Genomic DNA, 19,580 nt, shown 5'->3' on the forward strand with positions numbered 1-19,580 from the left:
CAACATGGCTTCACCAAAGGCAAATCATGCCTGACAAATTTGGTGGCCTTCTATGATGTTGCCACAGCATTGGTAGGTAAGGGGAAAGCAACCAACGTCATCTACCTGGACTTATGCAAAGTGTTTGACACTGTCCCGCACGACATCCTGGTCTCTAAATTGGAAAAGCATAGATTTGATGGATGGACCACTCGGTGGATAAGGAGCTAGCTAGATGACCGCACTCAAAGGGTTGCAGTCAATGGCTCAATGTCCGCATGGAAACCAGTGGTGAGTGGCGTTCCTCAGGGGTCAGTACCGGGACTAGTGCTGTTTTAATATCTTTGTCGGTGACATGGACAGTGGCATTGAGTGCACCCTCAGCAAGTTTGCTGATGACACCAAGCTGTGTGGCACGGTCGACACACTGGAGGGAAGGGATGCCATCCAGAGGGACCTTGACAGGCTGGAGAGGTAGGCCTGTGCGAACCTCATGAAGTTCCACCAGGCCAAGTGCAAGGTCCTGCACCTGGGTCATGGCAATCCCAGGTACAAATACAGGTTGTGTGGGGAATGGCTTTAGAGCAGCCCTGAGCAGAAGAGCTTGGGGTTGCTGGTGGACGAGAAGCTCAACATGAGCAGGTAATGCACACTTGCAGCCCAGAAAGCCAACCACATCCTGGGCTGCATCAAAAGAAGCGTGGCCAGCAGGTCGAGGGAGGTGACTCTGTCCCTCTACTCTGCTCTCGTGACACCTCACCTGGAGTACTGTGTCCAGCTCTGGAGTCCTCACCACAAGAAGGACATGGACCTGTAGGAACGGGCCCAGCGGAGGGCCACGAAGATGATCAGAGGGCTGGAGCACCTATGCTATGAGGACGGACTGAGAGAGTTGGGGTTGTTCAGCCTGGAGAAGAGAAGGCTATGGGAGACCTTATAGCAGCCTTCCAGTACCTAAAGGGGGCCCACAGGAAAAGCAGGGAGGGACTCTTTATCAGGGAGTGTAATGATAGGACACGGGGTAATGGCTTCAAACTGAAAGAGGGTAGATTTAGATTGGATATCAGGAAAAATTTCTTTACTGTGAGGGTAGTGAGGCACTGGAACTGGTTGCCCAGGGAAGCTGTCAATGCCCCACCCCTGGAAGTGTTCAAGGCCAGGCTGGGTGAGGCTTTGAGCAACCTGGTCTAGTGAGAGGTGTCCCTGCCCGTGGCGGGGGGGGTTGGAACTAGATGATCTTTAAGATCCCTTCCAACCCAAACCATTCTGTGATTCTGTTATCAGATCTCTTCCAGGTCTGTTTTTTCTTCTTGTGGGGTGAGGATATTCACAAGGATGAACTTTGATTTAGAGCAGCTAGTCTCCTTTTCTTTCCTCCTAAGTACTTGAAAGGGATTTTTGCTTTTGTGTCTGTCTTCTCTGTTGACTAACACTGAAGGAGGCATGGGTAAACCAGTGACTACAGGCTGAAGTTAACCTAATAGCTTTCCAATATGCCCTCTGTGTAGCGTGACTACTGGCTAGTCAGGATATTCACACTCTGCAGCTACTGTCGTAGCCAGGATCCCAGCTCTCTCTAGTTATCAGAGTTCTCATCTACTTATCTGTCAGGGGAACAAAATACTTAATAATGTGATAATTTTTTTTCTGAATAATAAATATTATCTATGTGTAACTTTGCTGTTCTGTTGCAAGCATCAGGCCCTAAAGCTGAAATCTGTTTAGCAGACTGAACTTTACATTGATTTTTGTTAGTGATCTTTAAGAAATACAGGTGATGTGTTAAAATTATTTCTCTAATGTACTGTTGCTTATTTCTGCCATTTGTTTCTCTTCATTTCACACATAAATGTGCTATTTCTGAGCAATAGCTATTCCGTAATTTGAAGGATCCTTGACTAGTTTTTTAATTGGGCTAGCTCTCTTGTCCTTGGCTCAAAGAAAGCATGAATTGTCTCAGCGAATGGCAATTTATAGCAAGACAGCTATAAGTCAGTGAGGTAATGGAATTCTGCAAAGTATTATCTATGCACCACCGAATGTTTTAATTCCAAGCAAGTTTGAAGATAATCCTTGAAAGTATGGTTTCAGATCAGAGAACTCTGCACTGCAAAGAGAACCTTTTAATATGTGTAGCTGACAACTCTAAGGAAGGACTTGTACTTCCAGGCCACAAAGGTAGTGAACAAGCTACTGGTTTTAAGTTTTTTGGGTTTTGTTTGTTGGAGCTGTTGTTTTGTTTTGGGTGTGGTTGGGGTTTTTTTCTTTTAACAGTAGAGGATAAAGGTAAACCATTACTATAATAACTGTTCTGCACTGTTGCAAAATTTAGGGAAGTAAACTTGAAGTTGGTGAAGGACACATGGCATGCCATGCCTTGTGCTATGAGTTGCAGTGAAATGCAGAGTTGATTTATGAAAGTCAAGAAATCTTCTAAATTTAGAACAGTTTCTTTCACTTGCTATGGTCATGAGGCTTTAGCCTGTGTATGAAGATGTCATAGTTCTATGCCATTGTACATGAATGTTCAGTGCTAAAAAATATAGTTGAGAATTGGTGTTTTAGAAGGAACTTTTAAATACAAAAGTCAGTATTCTCTGCAAAAAGGAAATACAGATCTTGTTAAATTGATCGTGGCATGTGTTCCAATGTGTATTTGCAGGATACAGGTATGTGCCGTTCTTTGTTTAGACAATGTTTAGGGACCTAGCAGAGCTGTTTCAAGTAGACAGAACTTGCACTGTTGAGATGTTGATGATGTATATGTAACCCCAGAGCTTCTTCAAATCCTTATGATTCTAACTAGCGTCTAAGCCTGAATGTTGAAGTGCTTTCTCATTCTTTATTAGTGAGCCTCAAATAAGGCCCTGTAAGTGCTCTTCCAATCAGTCATACATAAATATTTCAGCTATTCCTGACAGCTGTGTGTGTTTGAGAGCTGTATGATACATTAAATGGAAGTCAGTGCAGTAAATCAAATTGAGGGAATGCTTTCTTTCCTATTAAGAAAACTATGATTTGCAAAATTATGTTTTACTATTCAGAATATAAAATGATTAAGGTAAATATAGCCAGGGAACTCTTACCCAAAAAAAAACCAAAACCCACAACCAAAATAAACCACCAAAAAACCACCAAACCCCACAACATATATGCATATCTATGGGTTTTCTCCTTCAAGGTAGCTGTCTTTCTTAACTTCGTCTGAGAATAATTTTGATGTAAGTTACAAGTACTCCATCTCCTAATAAATCCAAAAACTTGAAAAGAGGCTATCGGCAGGAAACTTCTAAAACCATCCATTTGGCTCTTATTTTATAGAAAAGGAAATTAATAAACCCTTGTAGTTTTTTGAGTATACCTTCAGGATTTGCCATTTTTGCTAAAACCACATGATTTTCAAAATTGTTGTTATTTGACCAATTTTGAAAGTAAGAAAAAAACGGATTTTTCTTGAATAAATTTTGTGTTTTGTTTTGAACAGAACTTCTTGGTATACATAAACAGGCAACAGTAGGCTTTTTGACATTGATGGAATCTCTGAGATATTGTAAGGTAAGTTGTTTAAAATTTTTCTTTCGCTAAGGTGTTGTGGGCTTCTTTGACAGTATTACTAGAAGCTTCGCTGTGTATAACTGGAGATACTAAGCAACTTTCAAAGTGTATTCAACTTCAAATTGAAATTGAGAGTAATACTATATTATTGTTAATTGCATCTTACTGAATAAACGTGGTTTGCTATTTAAAATAGAACTTCATTGCACCAATTTAATATAGCTGGTTAGAAGCTTATGTTTTTACTAAAATAATGTTTAATGCAAGTTATGTAAATAGTTATAAAACTGTCAAGTCCCAAAGTGGCTTGCTGTTGTGAATGTTGCAGTTTTATTGTTCCCTTTTTATGCTATCACTGTCCTCCATTTAAAATAAATAGCCGTAAATAAAAATGGTAAAACTGCTATTAAGTAAATGTGTTCTGAGTATAATATATTCAAGACGTAAAAGTTACTTCATGTATTCATCTGTAAGCATCTGAAAGTAACTAAAGTACAACGTTGTCCATGTTGTTTCTTCCTGTTGTGACACAGAATTTCTTGATTTAAGGTTTTTATTTGAGCAATTTTGTGCTTTACAAATACTACTTTTCAAACAGCATTAATACCCTTGTTTTCAAAAGGCTTTTTGGTTGTTCTTTGCTTCCTTTTCAATCTCTATTGAATTCCTTTAACTTAGCTCAGGGTTAAAGGATTATGTAGTTTGGAGAATGTTGGCATATTGACTGTAGCTAGCTGTCCCTTCATTTATTAATTAAGTGTCAATTCTGAATAGATTCATCCAAAACCAGCTAATAAGTGGACTTCTATCTCATTTAGCATCCAATTATAGTGTTGTTAAGCATAGGGTTACTTATTTGTGTGCAGTGTTTGAAGCATGTCTCCAAGGTTGAAATAAGAAGTATTGTTGGTACCACTTTCTCACCGCTGTCTTATTTCAGTTAATCATTATAAGCTATGTTGTTTTCCAAGTCAAATAGGAATCAGTGATCAAAATTAGAATCTGAAGTATTTTGCGCTGTTTTGTCGTTTCATCGAATATTTTATAGTAGTTTTCAGAGCAGTTGGGACTTCACTAACTGAATTGTCATTAACTTGATCACTAACTGAGTTTTCTGGGTTTGCTTTATGTTTCTGATTTTGTTGTGCTTTTTAAGGTTGGCTCCTATTTGAAATCTCCGAAGTTTCCCATTTGGATACTGGGCAGTGAAACACACCTCACAGTCTTTTTTGCCAAGGTATGTTAGTTGTGATTTTTGGTAACCTCAGGCAGATAAAGACCACATAAATTTAAAGTTCAGATCTTGCTACAGTGTGAGTTTCACGTGGCTTTGATGTAAAAATGTAGTCACCAAACCTTTTAATTAAGCCTTCCCTTGAAGGCAGAGTTGTTCAAATGGTTTAATGGTATGTCATAAATTTTAGTGTAGTCTTTTGGTTCTAGCTTAATTTATTGGGCTGGAGGAAAGGTATGCTTTCAAACACCATAATTGGGATAAGTACTGTCTCAAATTTCTGTAGTACAAGAGAGAGATAAAAAGGAAATTGTTATGTGTAGGTGCCTGTTAGTAGTTTAATCTACCTGACAGTACTTCCACAATTTTTAATGTATAACCATAGTTCTTTGTTCTAGATTAAAAATGAATATCAGGATTGTTATGAGAATTCCTTGTGTTTGTTCTGTGAGATACGTACTGTAATCTGTGGAGCATAGAAAATGCTTTTGAGATGAGTTCTCAGTTTAAAGTCTTAGACCAAATTTTATGAGGAGACGACTTCTATTTCTTCAGTCAAAGATTGTTAGTTGTTTTCATCTACATTTTTTTATTTCTATAGAACACTTGTTTCTGATTAAAAATATTTACTGTAACTTTACATGGTACTTACTAGTATATTTATTAGTAGTTATTAGGACTGAACTTTCCTATACTTATTATGTTACAAATGAATGAATATTTTAGGTATAAATCTTGAAAGTAAGTGCTATACGATATGACAGACTTAGTCATAATTTCTTTAACTGTTGAATTTCCTTAAGGAAAACTTTGGCCTAATCTTTAATAACAGGACACAAAAAAGTTGGAGTTTTTTCTTAAAAACAAACAAACAAACCTCCGCAATACATTGGAAGTTTACTTGTGGTATTTCTTTACCTTTAAACTTAAATTAGAAATCCTTTAAATTAATTAGCCTATGTTGCACACTGAATATTGTTTTGCAGATTCTAATGCAAATGCTATACTAGAATTTCCCTGAATTCCTTGTGTCTGATAAATGCTTCAGTACTCCATGGTAATAGAAAAATCCGTATCCCCCTTTGGATGTTTTTCTGCCTTACTCTCTCCCCAGGCAGTCTTTCCTACAAAAGTTGTTTGATTTCAGTTTTGAAATTTGATCCACAATTTTTATGAATTATACCATTGAAGTCAGTACCTTGTCATATAGATAGGAGTCTGATGCAAATAGCCATAATCACTCTATTATACAAGTCAAGTGTACCTGTCAAAATGTTACTACACTTTCTAACGTTTTGTGTCTACAGTGACCATTTCCAGGTAGAAATCCATTTCTAAAGCTCTTTCTTTTAGGATGTTGAGGGCTGTTTGCTGGGTTTAAAGTAACTGGGCATTAATGTCTGGTGTCTCCAATATAGGTTGGTTCCTCTTTCTTCACTGAACTCCCCTTAGGCTGTGGAAAGCTTCATCTTGTGATTAATGTCTTAGAAACTAAAAAGCAGGAAAAGGAAGCAACTTTCTTAGGCTTAGTAAAGAATTTCCCAGATTTTTTTTTTATTAAAAGAAGTAGGAGCTGAAGGTGTGTAAAACTTCCAAGAGTCCTTGCATGCTTGCTATGCATGTCTGACCTCACCCTTTCTAAAGTAAAGGTTGGTGAGCATTTCAGGTGGAGCAGAGATGTCAGCTACAGTGGAAATACAAATCGTGTCCGCAATTCATTATTCTATCAGTTGAAGCTACATGCCAAAAACTACTGGAAGAAACTTGAATTCATTGCCAATGGTTAGTCAGCAAATTGTTAAAGTAGTGTGCGTAGTTGTCTAGGTGGTGCTTGATACTGAGGATATAACTTCTAGCTTGATGGTGAGTTTGATTACATGAGAAAGAAATCTGCAGAACAGAAAGGGGAAACTGGAGTGCAGAGCCAAAAGCAGTGCAGATTAAGTTTGGAAAAAAAAAACCAATTACAGCTTTAATTTTTTCAAGCTGCATATGATTTACAGGAGCCTAAACCCTTATGTTTAAATGGAAGAACATTAGGCAATTATTAAGCAGAATAACAGTCACTTTTTGTTATTACCTAAGTAATTTGGCTTAGGAACCTAGAAAAAGCAGTCTTCCTAGGTTACCGTCACTATGGACAAGTAGTGTGGGGTAATTAGGGAACGTGACAGAATCTTCATTGCTGTCTCAGAGACTTTTCTTGAGCATGGAGGTTCAACAAGCAAAAGGTTTTACTCAAATTCTGCATACCACCCTACTCAAAGAAAGTTGACTGCTGTTCTTTAGTACTCAGATGCTTCACTCAGATTTTTCCTTTTGATGTGGGGTACAGCAATAAACAACAGTTGTCCTCGTAACTGTGGAAAGATCATCCACCTTGCTTTTGTATGTCAGGACATTTTGAATTATATGCTATAGACATCTGTTGCTGTCTGTCAGAATAGATTTGCATTTCTTTCAGAGAAATGTTTTTCAGTCATACTTTCTAAAATAAGTTAAGTCTGTCCATTCTAAAACTTCCTACATTTTCAGTGGATTTTAATGAATGACCAAAATGCAGCATGACATTTTTGGGCTGAAGATCACACTTATAGCTCGAATTGAAAATTAAAAAATGAACTAAAGTGCATAACTGGACTTAAGTTCTCTTGTAACTGCTGCTGCATGAAGTAGACTTAAACAGCGACAGCTGATTCAATTCCTAGTTTTAACAAAAGTCTACCACTGGGTCAGCAGTTTATCCCATTACTAAAATAATAGAGATTTTATTCTATAGGCATGGTCTTCATCTCCACGTCTTGATTGTCAAAACTCATTTGATATGTACAGAAATATTAGCCTCATTTTACTACAAGGAATTGGAGGTAGAAAGAAATTATTTCAGAAATAATTTCTTCCTTAAAATGGCAATTTTGATTGAAGCCCATTTTATTGAAGAGGGTATCAGTAATTTTTTTTTTTCCTGGGACTTAGCTGACCTGTCACCAGCTAAAAAATTATTTACAGTTATTACAGATATTTTGAAGACAACCACGCAGACACAAGTCAAAATGCAGTGGTTAGTCTCCTATACAAAACATGGGAACTGTTCTTTCTAGACGAAAGAAAATAGAATCTGGAAACATCTGAAATGAAGCTTCACTTGCATCTTCTGTATTTTCATTTCTAAGGTAGACTGCATTGAGCAAACATACTACAGCTTGCTCTGCAGATTGAGTATGTAATGAAGTTGGAAAGGAGATATAAACATTTGTATTACCTAAGTAGTTAGTTCTTCAGAACTCTGATACTTAGTGTATCATAAGAGCTGAAAAACCTTGTGTGAATAGTTGGGAATGGGGGGCAAAGGTTAGCAGGGAACCATATTTAGTACCAGTACATTTTCTTTCTTTCAATTACAACTATGTGTGTATAAGGCCAGAAAGTTGCTTGATATTCAGCAATCCAAACTTAACGTTTACTGAAAAAATAAGGGTGGTGGCTATTACTTATAGTGGTCACGGACTCTGCATTTGCAACAAGGTAGCTTTTCCCTGAAAAAGGTGAGTATTTAGCTTCCCCATAGACACCTAAATCCAAGCAGCCATCGTTTATGCCTCTCCCTGCCCGCCCTTTCAGTGAATGAGAAAACTTTCAAATGGCCTCAGGCCAACAAAAATAAACAAGGAAGCTTTCATCTGACACACTGAGTATCCCTGCATGCTCTGTCAGATGGTGCTAACACAAATAGACGGCATTGTAAATGTCCTCTAAAAATCAACTTTAAAGTTACAGTCTTTTTTTATTATTATTTATTGCAGGAAAAAGAGAGAGTGAGAAGTGGGGCAGCTCTAAATTACTTAATGTAGAGATAAGGCTGTGATGCTCTGGATCAAGTGCTGTATGGTCAGTTCTTGGTTATTTTTATGATAATCGTAACATAGGAAGTTATGACAAGCTGAGACTATTCAGAACTTTTAGGAATGTCAGAGTGTGGTCAGGTACTGTGTAAAAGAATATCAACAGGTTAATGTTACGTACAATATAATAAGAAAATGTTTCAGTGCAAAGAATAGGAAAAACAACAGCAGTTTAATAGCTGCTTTCTAAATGCTGTCTGCTGACATGCAAACTCACGTGGTCTGGAAGTTTGAAGTCAAGACTTGTTGAAAGTGAAAAGACAGCACGGAAAGGGTGTCTGTCTGGTGACTTCAGGTGATTGAAACTGTACGTGGGGATGCTTCAGGGCTGTGTAAGTTCTTAAAAAAATCCCTTAGTCTGTTCCCAGGTCTTGGAGAACACAGGTCACAACAGAATTGGCTATCCATTTTCAGTTACGGCATTGTAGCATATCTAGACTTGAAGAATCAGATAAGCAGAAGAAATTCCTGGCTGAGATATCTGAATAAGTTACAAATTACTGCTTTTCAAGGAAAGTGTGGCTGTCTTGCTGTGCAAGGACTGTACTTATGGTTTCAGATTACGTTTTTTTTATTTTTCTAACTTTGATCACTGTAACCTGTTCTACATATTCTCAGGGCCTTTCTTCAGCATCCTTGATCGTATTGTCTCTCAGAAGAAAGAATATTTACTTCTTTTCCTAAACAATCTTTTTGATCAAAGTTCAACAGAGGGACACCTGAGCAAACACTGACACTGCTATAGGAGATCCTGAATTTGGGTCAGTGGTGTTTACCAGAACTGGGCTAAGAGCGGGTGTTATTGGGTACAGCATTTAATCTCAGAACACCAACAGAGAATGTCAATGGCCATGAAAGAAAATGAGATGCATGTGTAAAAATTCAGCCATTACTAGTATGTGTTAACAACTCTGGTCTCTGCAAAAGTAACCTGTGTATACCCAAATAAATTATACTTATCCTTTAACTTAGGAGCTCTTCTACTTTGGCAAGGTAGTGAAAAATACCTACGCCCATCCTTTTTTTTTTTTTTTCTTCCTCCCATCACCAGTGAATGCAAATAATCAGATTTTGAAAAATTCTTTCTTCATCAGAGAAGAAATGAAAGTTAAAGTCACATTTTGAAGAATTCCACTTCAGGAAATGGTTTCAGAGTGTGTGGCTTCAGAGTCTTTAGTTTCCATGAGTAAGTATAATTGAGACTGGTTAGGACAGTAGTCTGGATATCCAGTAGAAAGAACATAGATGCATGAGGCAACTGCAGAAATAACTTCTGGGCTTAAGTAGGGTTTAAATTTTCTGAGTACTGATAAAGAGCAGGGAGAGAAATGCTCTCTGTTCTTGACAATAGCTCTGACCTGGCTAAATCAGCAGTGAATCTTCAAATATTGCTATTAGCTGTTAATTTAAGAGCTCCTTTCTGCAAGAAGAGACCCCTTCTTAAAATTAATATTAGAGCAGGATGTTTCCTGTGGGATCTGTGGGCCCCCAAATACAATTGACGTTACTTTATTGGTTGGTTTAAGCTTCATGGTGTAAACACTATTGCTAAATGAATTTAAATTGTTCTGAATAACGCAGTAGTTCATAAGGGTTGCTTTGTCCAAATAAGTTTCCTAGCAGAAAGGACAAGTCTCTTTATAATAATGGTCTCATAGTTGGCAGGGGCCACCTCAAAATAAAATACTTCTGTGAGGTATCTACCCTATTCTAGCTTTGCAAGATCACAGAGCATAACTGTGAAACCTTATGCTGCTCTTTGTGGGTCTACTCCAATTTTACTTGCAGATGAATTTGTTCCTACTACAGATGCGTGTTTCTATGAACAGACACTTCTGGGCAGTTTCTTTGTTTATTGCTTGTTTGGGAGGTTTCCTATGGGGAAACGTGGTCTTTTTTCCGTTCATGTAAGTGGTTTCTCACACCAGCATTTATCCAAGTAACTTGTAGATTTTGTCTAAACTATCCATTATAGTAAAAGAGACTTTATATGTGATGCAACAGTATATGGTGGCATATTTGTTTTTAATGAAACAAGTTCATTATATCAATTTAACCAAAGGTTTTGTTTTCTCTAAAGGTAACAAATCTAGAGCACTGTCACTTATGAAGTGTCTGTGTTTCTATTTCTCCTTTTTTTCATTAGAAGTGTAGTTTTTGCTTTAAGTGGAGGTAGCTTTCTTGAGAAACTTCAGCCATCATATGATTTTTGGCTTTGCTTGGGAGAAACATTTCTGTCTCCTGTTTTCCTGTTTACACATTGTCGGAATGAGACAGTTGCAAGGAAAAATCAGATCTCTCTGTCTCCTCTTAGTTTTTGACAGTCTGTACTTCAACTGTAATAAAGGAATTTTTAAATAGTGGAGAAACCAAAGCTCCTCAGAGTGGCTCAGTTTTCTGTAGGACATGTTCTTTTTCATGTCTTGCACAAGGTTTGGGAAAGAGGAAAGGGTTGTGAAGAAGCCAGGTATCCCTCTCCAATCCACGAGATGAAGACCTAATTCTGGTTTTGCTACCCCCCTGACATTCTTTCAGGCCTACAAAGTGTCTTGGAGAACTTTGGACTTCCAAGAAGAGCAGCGATATGCAGAGGACAACAGAATCATAGAATAGAATCTTCATGGTTGGAAAGGACCTTTGACATCATCCAGTCCAACCAAACAACCTACAATCTCTGCCACTAGAGCATGCCCTGAAGTGCCACATCTAGACGTTTCTTAAACACCTCTAGGGATGGTGACTCAACCACCTCCCTGGGCAGGCTGTTCCAGGGCCTGACCACTCTTTCAGTAAAGTAGTTCTTCCTAATATCTAATCTAAACCTCCCCTGCCGCAACTTCAGACCATTTCCTCTGGTCCTGTCCTTATTCACCTGGGAGAAGAGGCCAACACCCACCTCTCTCCAACCTCCTTTCAGGTAGTTGTAGAGGGCAATGAGGTCTCCCCTCAGCCTCTTCTTCTCCAAGCTAAACATGCCCAGCTCCCTCAGCCTCTCCTCATATGACCGGGTCTCCAGACCCCTCACCAGCCTGGTAGCTCTCCTCTGGACACGCTCCAGCGCTTCAATGTCCCTCTTGTACAGAGGGGCCCAGAACTGAACACAGTACTCAAGGTGAGGCCTCACTGGGGCCGAGTACAGAGGCACAATCACTTCCCTGCTCCTGCTGGCCACGCTATTCCTGATACAAGCCAGAATGCTGTTGGCCTTCTTGGCCACCTGGGCACACTGCTGGCTCATGTTAAGCTGGCCATCTGCCAACACCCCCAGGTCCTTTTCTGCCAGGCAGCTTTCCAGCCACTCTTCCCCAAGCCCGTAGCGTTGCTTGGGGTTGTTGTGACCAAAATGCAGGACCCAGCACTTGGCCTTATTAAACCTCATACAGTTGGCCTTGGCCCATCGATCCAGCCTGTCCAGGTCCCTCTGTAGAGCCTTCCTACCTTCAAGCAGATCAGCACTCCCACCTCGTTTGGTGTCATCTGCAAACTTACTGAGGGTGCACTCAATCCCCTCATCCAGATCATTGATAAAGATATTAAACAAAACCGGCCCCAAAACTGAGCCCTGAGGGACACCGCTGGTGACCGGCCGCCAAGAGGATTTCACCCCATTAATCACAACTCTCTGGGCACGGCCATCCAGCCAGTTTTTAACCCAGCGAAGAGTACACTTGCCTATGCCATGATTCGCCAGCTTCTCCAGGAGAATGCTATGGGGGACGGTGTCAAAGGCCTTACCAAAGTCCAGACAGACAACGTCCACAGCCTTCCCCACATCCAGAAGGTGGGTCACATGGTCATAGAAAGAGATCAGGTTGGTTAAGCAGGACCTCCCTTTCCTAAACCCATGCTGGCTGGCCCTGATCCCTTGGCTGCCCTGCACTTGCCATGAGAGCTCACTCAAGGTGATCCCCTCCATGATCTTTCCTGGTACTGAGGTCAGGCTGACAGGCCTGTAATTCCCCAGATCCTCCTTCTGACCCTGAAAGGTTGAGTGGGAAGACTGAGGTGTACATGTCTGTGGTAGTCAGGTGGGGCTGATCTGTAGAGCTAGAAGGTTAGGGCTCATAGATCATTGTGCCATAAGAAAACCAGTAATAGATGTAACAGAGGACAAATCATATTCTAATGCAGTAGACTGGAAACACTGTGATTATGACATACGTTATTGCATCCTAAATCAAAGAGACTCAAGAGACTACTAAAGTTTTCAGGATTTTAGTAGGACTGACTTGGATTTTCTCGTTTTAGGGTTGGTGATACAAGGTCCACTTGTATCCACACTCCATCTTCCAGAGTCAAGTAGGACTCTATCTACTCAGGATTTTGGGGTCTTTTGGGTATTTTTAGAAGGATGGAGTGTGATGAGTCCCTACCACACAGTTACAAAGAGGTCTTGAAATGGAGAGACAGCTATACAGACTTTATTTTTTTTCTAGCCTAGTACAGTAACTAAAAATGTGGAGCTAGCTCGGAAGAGAAAGCCATAACCATGGAAACTAATGACACATGATTGACTTTTATCAAGACTGGAATACAGTAATATACCCATATATGTTGAAGAAATCACATGTGAAAAGTATAAAAGAGCATTCTGGTGGTCTTCTTGTTCCTGAGGTTGGGTGGTGAAGTTGATGTCTTTGAGCACTGGAGAAGTGAATCTTTGGGCAGTGATAGGCATTTTGACAATTTGTGGCAAAAACTTAGAAGTGAGAATATTTAGGCATTAGGTCAAGGTCCTGTAATGCTTGTATTGCTCTTGTCAGAGGTGCTGTGCATCCCATAATCATGAGTAGCAATTATGAGGACTTAACTACTCAGATCATAAAGAGGTAAATCAGTCATGAGGTTTTGCATTATTTGTTCTTAGAGTTGAGACATAGAAATTGTAATGTAGAGATCGTTAAACTGAGAGATGTAAGACAATGTTAATCTAAAAAATTATTTGGGATTTACCATCCTACAAGAATTGTACTCACTGTGTTTATCCCGATTCTCTGACTAATTTCAGCCATTTAGTCATATCTATATGTTCTCCAAAGTTTTAGAAAATTTTTAACATTCATCCCATTATATACAGCTTTCACAATGATCATTTAAGGGCATTTTTCATGGTTGGCTGATACAGACCATGAAATGTAATTGTATATGCCCCTAAGCAAACAAGCAAATTACTTCCTTTTGGGAAAAGTCTCCTCATCCATCCATCTGTTTTCTTTCAGAGTGGGGGTTCGGTTTTTATATATGAAGTAGTTGAGAGTAGGGCTGCTTAGGTGATACCGCTTTTCATGTGTTAACGTTTGAGTTGTTCCGATTTTTGGTCACTGAATTCTTTCTCCTGAAATGTAACGTGGTTTGATACCGTTTCGTGCTGAGCTAGATGAGAGAATGACTTTGCACGCTGTTTCCAAACCTAGATGAAAACCTTTAAAATGGGACGGGGGGATAGTTCTAGCAGTTCCAATAGGAACTTTTGAGCCAGAAAAATTTAGATCTGAAAATTCAAAATAAAACACTACCACTGGTTGCATGAGCTGCCCTTTGAAAGGAAGGAAGGAGGGGTGAAAGAAGGAAGGCAAGCCAGCGCAATGAAGAGAACCTTTTCTAGATCCACAAATGAGAACTGAAGGAATTTCCTATAAACTGCTAAGCTCTCAATTTAATGTATTGTAGGAGCACTTCTGAATTGGAAAACTTACAAAGAAAATATGCTTAAGTAATGGCCATGAATATCACATTAACCATTTTTATAAAAATTATATTCCTTAGTCATTTCAAGTCTATTTTAAACACAATTAGGAAGAAAAGTGATTCTAGTAGCCATCTTTTTGTTCAGTTTTCCAACTTCCTAGTTACCTTCAAAGCATATGCTCTGTTTACTTCCCGTTTGCTGAGTTCGCATTTCAGTTGGTTAAGAAACAAACTTTCGTCTGATTTTTCTTAAAGATTAGCAGTAGGCTGTGGGGAACGTATTTGAGACTAAGGTGCAGTCAACTCCATGAAACAATATTTTGACTATAACTTAAATGATACATTGTTTCTGAACAATGTTAGTAATATTTGCAGTGGAATAGATTGTAGCGGTGAATGTGTAAAGCACCTGTTGTGAAAAATGCCCAAAGCAGTACAGAAATGGTGGTTCATTTACTGTTCATTTGTAGGCAGAGCAGTCCTGAGGAGTATTTTTTCCTTCCTCATAGTAGAATGAATAACTTTCATATGTAAACTGAAATTTGGGACTAGAAGGTAATGGATTGGGTTCTACTCCATAAGAGTATTTATTAGCATCTAGAAGGATTTATAGCCTCCTGCTTCAGGAAGGAGGGTATGGACAACATCTAGTTTGTATGTATGTTAGCCTATCAAATGAAAGGCTGATTTTTTTAAAGAAACACATTTTAGTTTTTTCTTTCTTTTTGGTAGTATATCCAGAGCGGCTTGCAAATAGTAAATGCATCAAAGACATTGCTAAATGCAGTTTTATAATTCATGAGTCACTGTATCAAGTAAATTCTGAAAGTCAACATACTGCATAGAAACAAAGGCTGAGAACATCATTGTGTCATTCTGTATCCCTTTTAGGTGTGAAACCAATGTTGCTTCCAGATATATTTGATACAATAGCGAAGACTTTGGCCCTGAGTCATCACATGACGGGTAGATATTATGTTTTTCAAATTTGGAGGAACAGGCATCCTGGCTCATTATTAAAATATGATTAATAAATTGATAGAACTTTTAATTGTATTGCAGTTTTTAAATATCAATCAAATTGGTATTTACAGAAAGGTGTTGCATTAAAAAAAAAAAAATGTTATTCCTCATTTCAAATCAAGCGAAAACCAAAACGGTGAGGGCTTTTCCCTCCATTATTTGCTCCTTCCACTAGTCAGGTGCCTGGCCTCTCCAGGTACAAGTCCTACTCAATTCTGCCACAATTATCACTTTAGTTCCATTTTTAGCTATATTAAATAGTCAAATATCATTTATGTTATTGCTCGGACAGCAATGCATTGGGATGCAGCCATCCAGTGAGTATTGACCTGAAGTTTTTTTAAACGCACCTTTTAAATATAATGTGCTCTCATATGTTGCATTACTTTTTTTTTTTTTTCCCCTGCTTCTCACAAAATGTATCCACCTCACTCAATGCATAAACATTTACCAGGTGCTGTCTTGAGTCTGCATTTGGCACATGCTATGTTTGCAGCTATTCCATTCTGCTCGTAATGTTCTGAAATTAGATATATATGTACTTGCATAATTAATTTACAGACCCCTTCCTTCTCTTGGGTCATTGCTACTGAATATCAAACAGCACAACGTAGAATCTTTCTGGTATCTGATGGCTTCCAAGTTGTGTATGTGTTAGTGATTAGCTCACAGTAGATCTTGGCCTGAAAAATACAACTCTGCTTCAAAAGCCCTTTTCTCATTTGTCTTTTTAGTGTTCTAAATGGTTTTACACTTCAGCTTCCTGCACATTTTTGGATATTTTTCACATTTCCCCAAAATAATAATACTATCCTTTCTATTTGAGCACTCTTGGTAGTGGAGCAGGTGTAATTATACCCTAATCAATTTGTAGTTCATTCAGTATTTGTGAGGAGATGGAGTGGAGAGGCATAAACTTCTCTCTTGTTACCTTAAAGACCTTCTAAAGTCTTAGCCCAAAAGCTTTGACTTTGTTAAATTTAGTGCACTTTCATTTCCTGCTAGTTTACAAATAATTGAATATAATGCAAACAATTAGGAAGTAAATATTAGCTTTCTTAATAGTTAATCTGGCATCAAGTGAAGAATGGAAAGAAAGGTGTTAGTTTCATGCAGTAGAATACTCCTTTCCAGAAAGTATCTAACTGCAATGGTATGCTCCACTGTTCACATCAGGCTTTAGCATGACTGGGTATTTATGCAAGAGGTAAGACATAGGTAAAAATTGCTGGTCTAGTCGTAAGTTGCAGCCTCAGCACATGGAGGGGAGCAAAAAAGCTGAGTTAAGTTACCATGCTTTTTCAAGAAGTACGTATGCATGATTGTTAAAGTCTCTAAACAAATACAGGTCAGTAAATTAACCAATACAGGACAGCAAACAGTATATTCATAGTCAGGGGTTATCTTCATGGAATTATTCTAGAAATGGTATTTTAAAAGAAAAATTTTTCTGAGTCATTTCAGCACAATTTTTTTTACCAGTCCCAAAATCTAACACGCTGTTTTCCAAAATATGGAATTTAATATGTTTGTAGTATTACAATGAATGACAGGTAAGTAGAATGAACAACTTCTCCACATATTCCATGTATACTTATATGAAGTAATAGGTAGAAATTATAAACTTCGATACTGCTGGGCTCACGCCATCCATTCTTTGCTCTGCAAGCCACCTTCCTTTTTATTTTATCTTCTCTTCTCTTCTAACTACATCCTACCAACTGCAGAAATTATTTATCATGTAATGATATTGGGAATATTATTTTACCCATTTCTAGTGAGACTTAAAATTGGAAATGTAGTATTCACTACATGACCGAATTGCAGTTCCAGAATTAGTGTATGAACTGATGGTATGCCCATTGTGTCTTCTGTTTGAGAAAATGAATTTATATGAATGGCTGTGCTCGCCTGTTATAAATACTTGTTTTAGATTGATTCCTCAGATTCTTTCTTCCCCTTAGAATTTTTTTTCCTGAAGAAGTGTGTCCTGAAGTCATAAATGTATCAGAGAGCTTATAAAATAGAGAGTTTAAATATAGTTGTTGAATGCCTATTAAAGGTATTTCAAAGTGAAGCGTTCTTGGGCTATACAACTAGAAAATTATTTTGTGGCCATTTTCTGTCTCTCTGCATTTATTTTTTTTTTTCCCCCAAAATGTTTGAAGACCAGATGTGCTTTCTGAGCAGGGCACCATGTATCCCTGGGAAGTGGAAGAGGACATTTTTTTATTCTCTGCTCAGTCTGCTTTATTCCCATGTTCCCAAACACTACTGGGATAGATGCAGGGAACTAGAAACACTAAACGAAACTACCAACATAACAACATATGCTTCAGTAATAAAAATATTCTTTAAAACAGTAACGGTTGTAATCTTGCTCTGAAACTTTATGCCAAGCCCTCCTTTTTGCAAAACTCCCCAGCTGCCTAATAAACGTGTGACGTGGCAGGCTGAACTCGTGTAGAGAATCTGTGTGTTTCCAGGAGACTTTAGGTAATTTTATAAATGGCAGGAACGTGGTTGACATCAGTTTGGGTTTCAGCTGTTGTTTGATCCATAGAACCTTAATGTGTGTGACAGCCGTTGAATCCCTGGGAACATTAGAGAGACTCCATATACAGCATCTGATTTCATCCATTACAAGTACAATCATAAATATGCTTAGCAATCCATTGCTAACCACTTTTTGAGAAGCATTCAAAAATGAGTTTTTCATCCTTTTATTGTCTCCTTTCATACTGATAGCAACTTTGTTTTGTACAGAATAACATCTTTGAGCTCTTTTGATAAGGCAGCTCTACTTTCAGGTTAGGATATGTGAATGCATGAGTTGAAAGTCTAAATGTGGAAAGAGGAAAAAAACTACAAAAAAAAGGAGGGGAGGGGACTTTCTATGGTGGAGAAAGCTTTTAATTTTTCCTAGCAGACGTGAAGCACATTTAGTGATATTTAAGACATTACCTTAATTTTCTGCCTTTATTTCTCCCCTTATATAACATAGGGGGTCCAGTGCCATTTTGGGCTACTGATTGATAGTTCAGGGAAAATTGATATGTATTCTACTATTCTATTCTCCTACTACTGGAATTAGCTACCTGAAATACCAAATTCAAATATGAACATAAAAGGCAATACTGTTTTTATAATATGTGACAACGTGCAAAGTTTGTGTATATTTTGTATTTTCTCCATATATGTATTAACACGTGTGTATAAAGATTCCCTAAAATACTACTTAACAGTACAAAATAGCATACTTCATAGATCTCATACATTTCCCATGGAAAGCCATAAGATATTACTGTTAGAATAATTAATCAGGCTAATTGTCCTTCAGAAACATTTTTGCCATCTTTGAGTTACAAAATAATTAATCTGGTCCATTTTCAAAAACATTTCATCATTCTGGACTAAAGCAAACCAGAGGGTTTTCATCATCCCAAGAGAGAATTACATGGTTTAAGTGGGAAACGGAAGACTTGAAGCTGGTTTCCAACATTAAGTGCAGCTTTCAGTGCTGTGAGAACTGGAATTAGGAAGATTAGAATTTCTGCAGTACCTCTTCTGGGGCTTTGAACTCTGCTAGCAAATGTCCCTGTTCATCTCCCACCTCCTTATTGTAATTGCCAAATAGAGTTAATATGTAATGCTCACCACGGGTTGTATAGCAAACACTTCAGGTCTATAAGATGAAATATTATTAGATATATAAATAGATCCTATTATGGCAGACAACAGGTAATTTGAAAACCTGCTCTTTCAGATTAAACTTTTGACTGGGAGTAATATGTAATTCAGTTAGTAATTAGGTAAGAATTCCAGTAAACTCAAATTAGCTGACTCCTGATCTGTAATTCCAGTAATTAATTTTTGCTTTCAAAACAAAGACTTTGTTCTGTGATTATGAGCGAAACAAGCTAGTAACTGTGAATAAAAAAAAAAAGACTATATACCGAATGTTTATTGTTTTACTGTAATGTCTTGTAATCTGCCCTTCAAAGCAGGGACGATGGTGAAGAAGCTCTTAGTATTTTTACCTGTCAACAGGTGACTTGTTGCCTTCTTGTAATGTTTTGAACTAAAACACCAACATGTATGGCAATGTAACTGTTAAACATGTATTCACTGTAGTTTGAGTTTCTCTTACTTTTGAAAAACTGCAATGCTGTGGCTTTTTTTGTTGGCGGTCTCATTAA

At 38.1% G+C, this 19,580-nt stretch overlaps 1 protein-coding gene across 7 annotated transcripts in view; it reads left to right on the forward strand.

The window, feature by feature from the left end:
• MINDY3 (MINDY lysine 48 deubiquitinase 3) overlaps window positions 1-19,580 on the forward strand; it is a 60,158-nt gene that overhangs the window by 22,719 nt on the left and 17,859 nt on the right. For all 7 annotated transcript variants that reach the window (XM_074574573.1, XM_074574571.1, XM_074574574.1 and 4 more), the window contains 2 exons: window positions 3,464-3,534; window positions 4,691-4,771. In XM_074574573.1, coding sequence (XP_074430674.1) covers window positions 3,464-3,534; window positions 4,691-4,771 — 152 coding nt within the window. The remainder of the gene's footprint in view (window positions 1-3,463; window positions 3,535-4,690; window positions 4,772-19,580) is intronic.

This window comes from Larus michahellis, chromosome 2 (assembly GCF_964199755.1).
Source record: "Larus michahellis chromosome 2, bLarMic1.1, whole genome shotgun sequence".
Classification (NCBI taxonomy): domain Eukaryota; kingdom Metazoa; phylum Chordata; class Aves; order Charadriiformes; family Laridae; genus Larus; species Larus michahellis.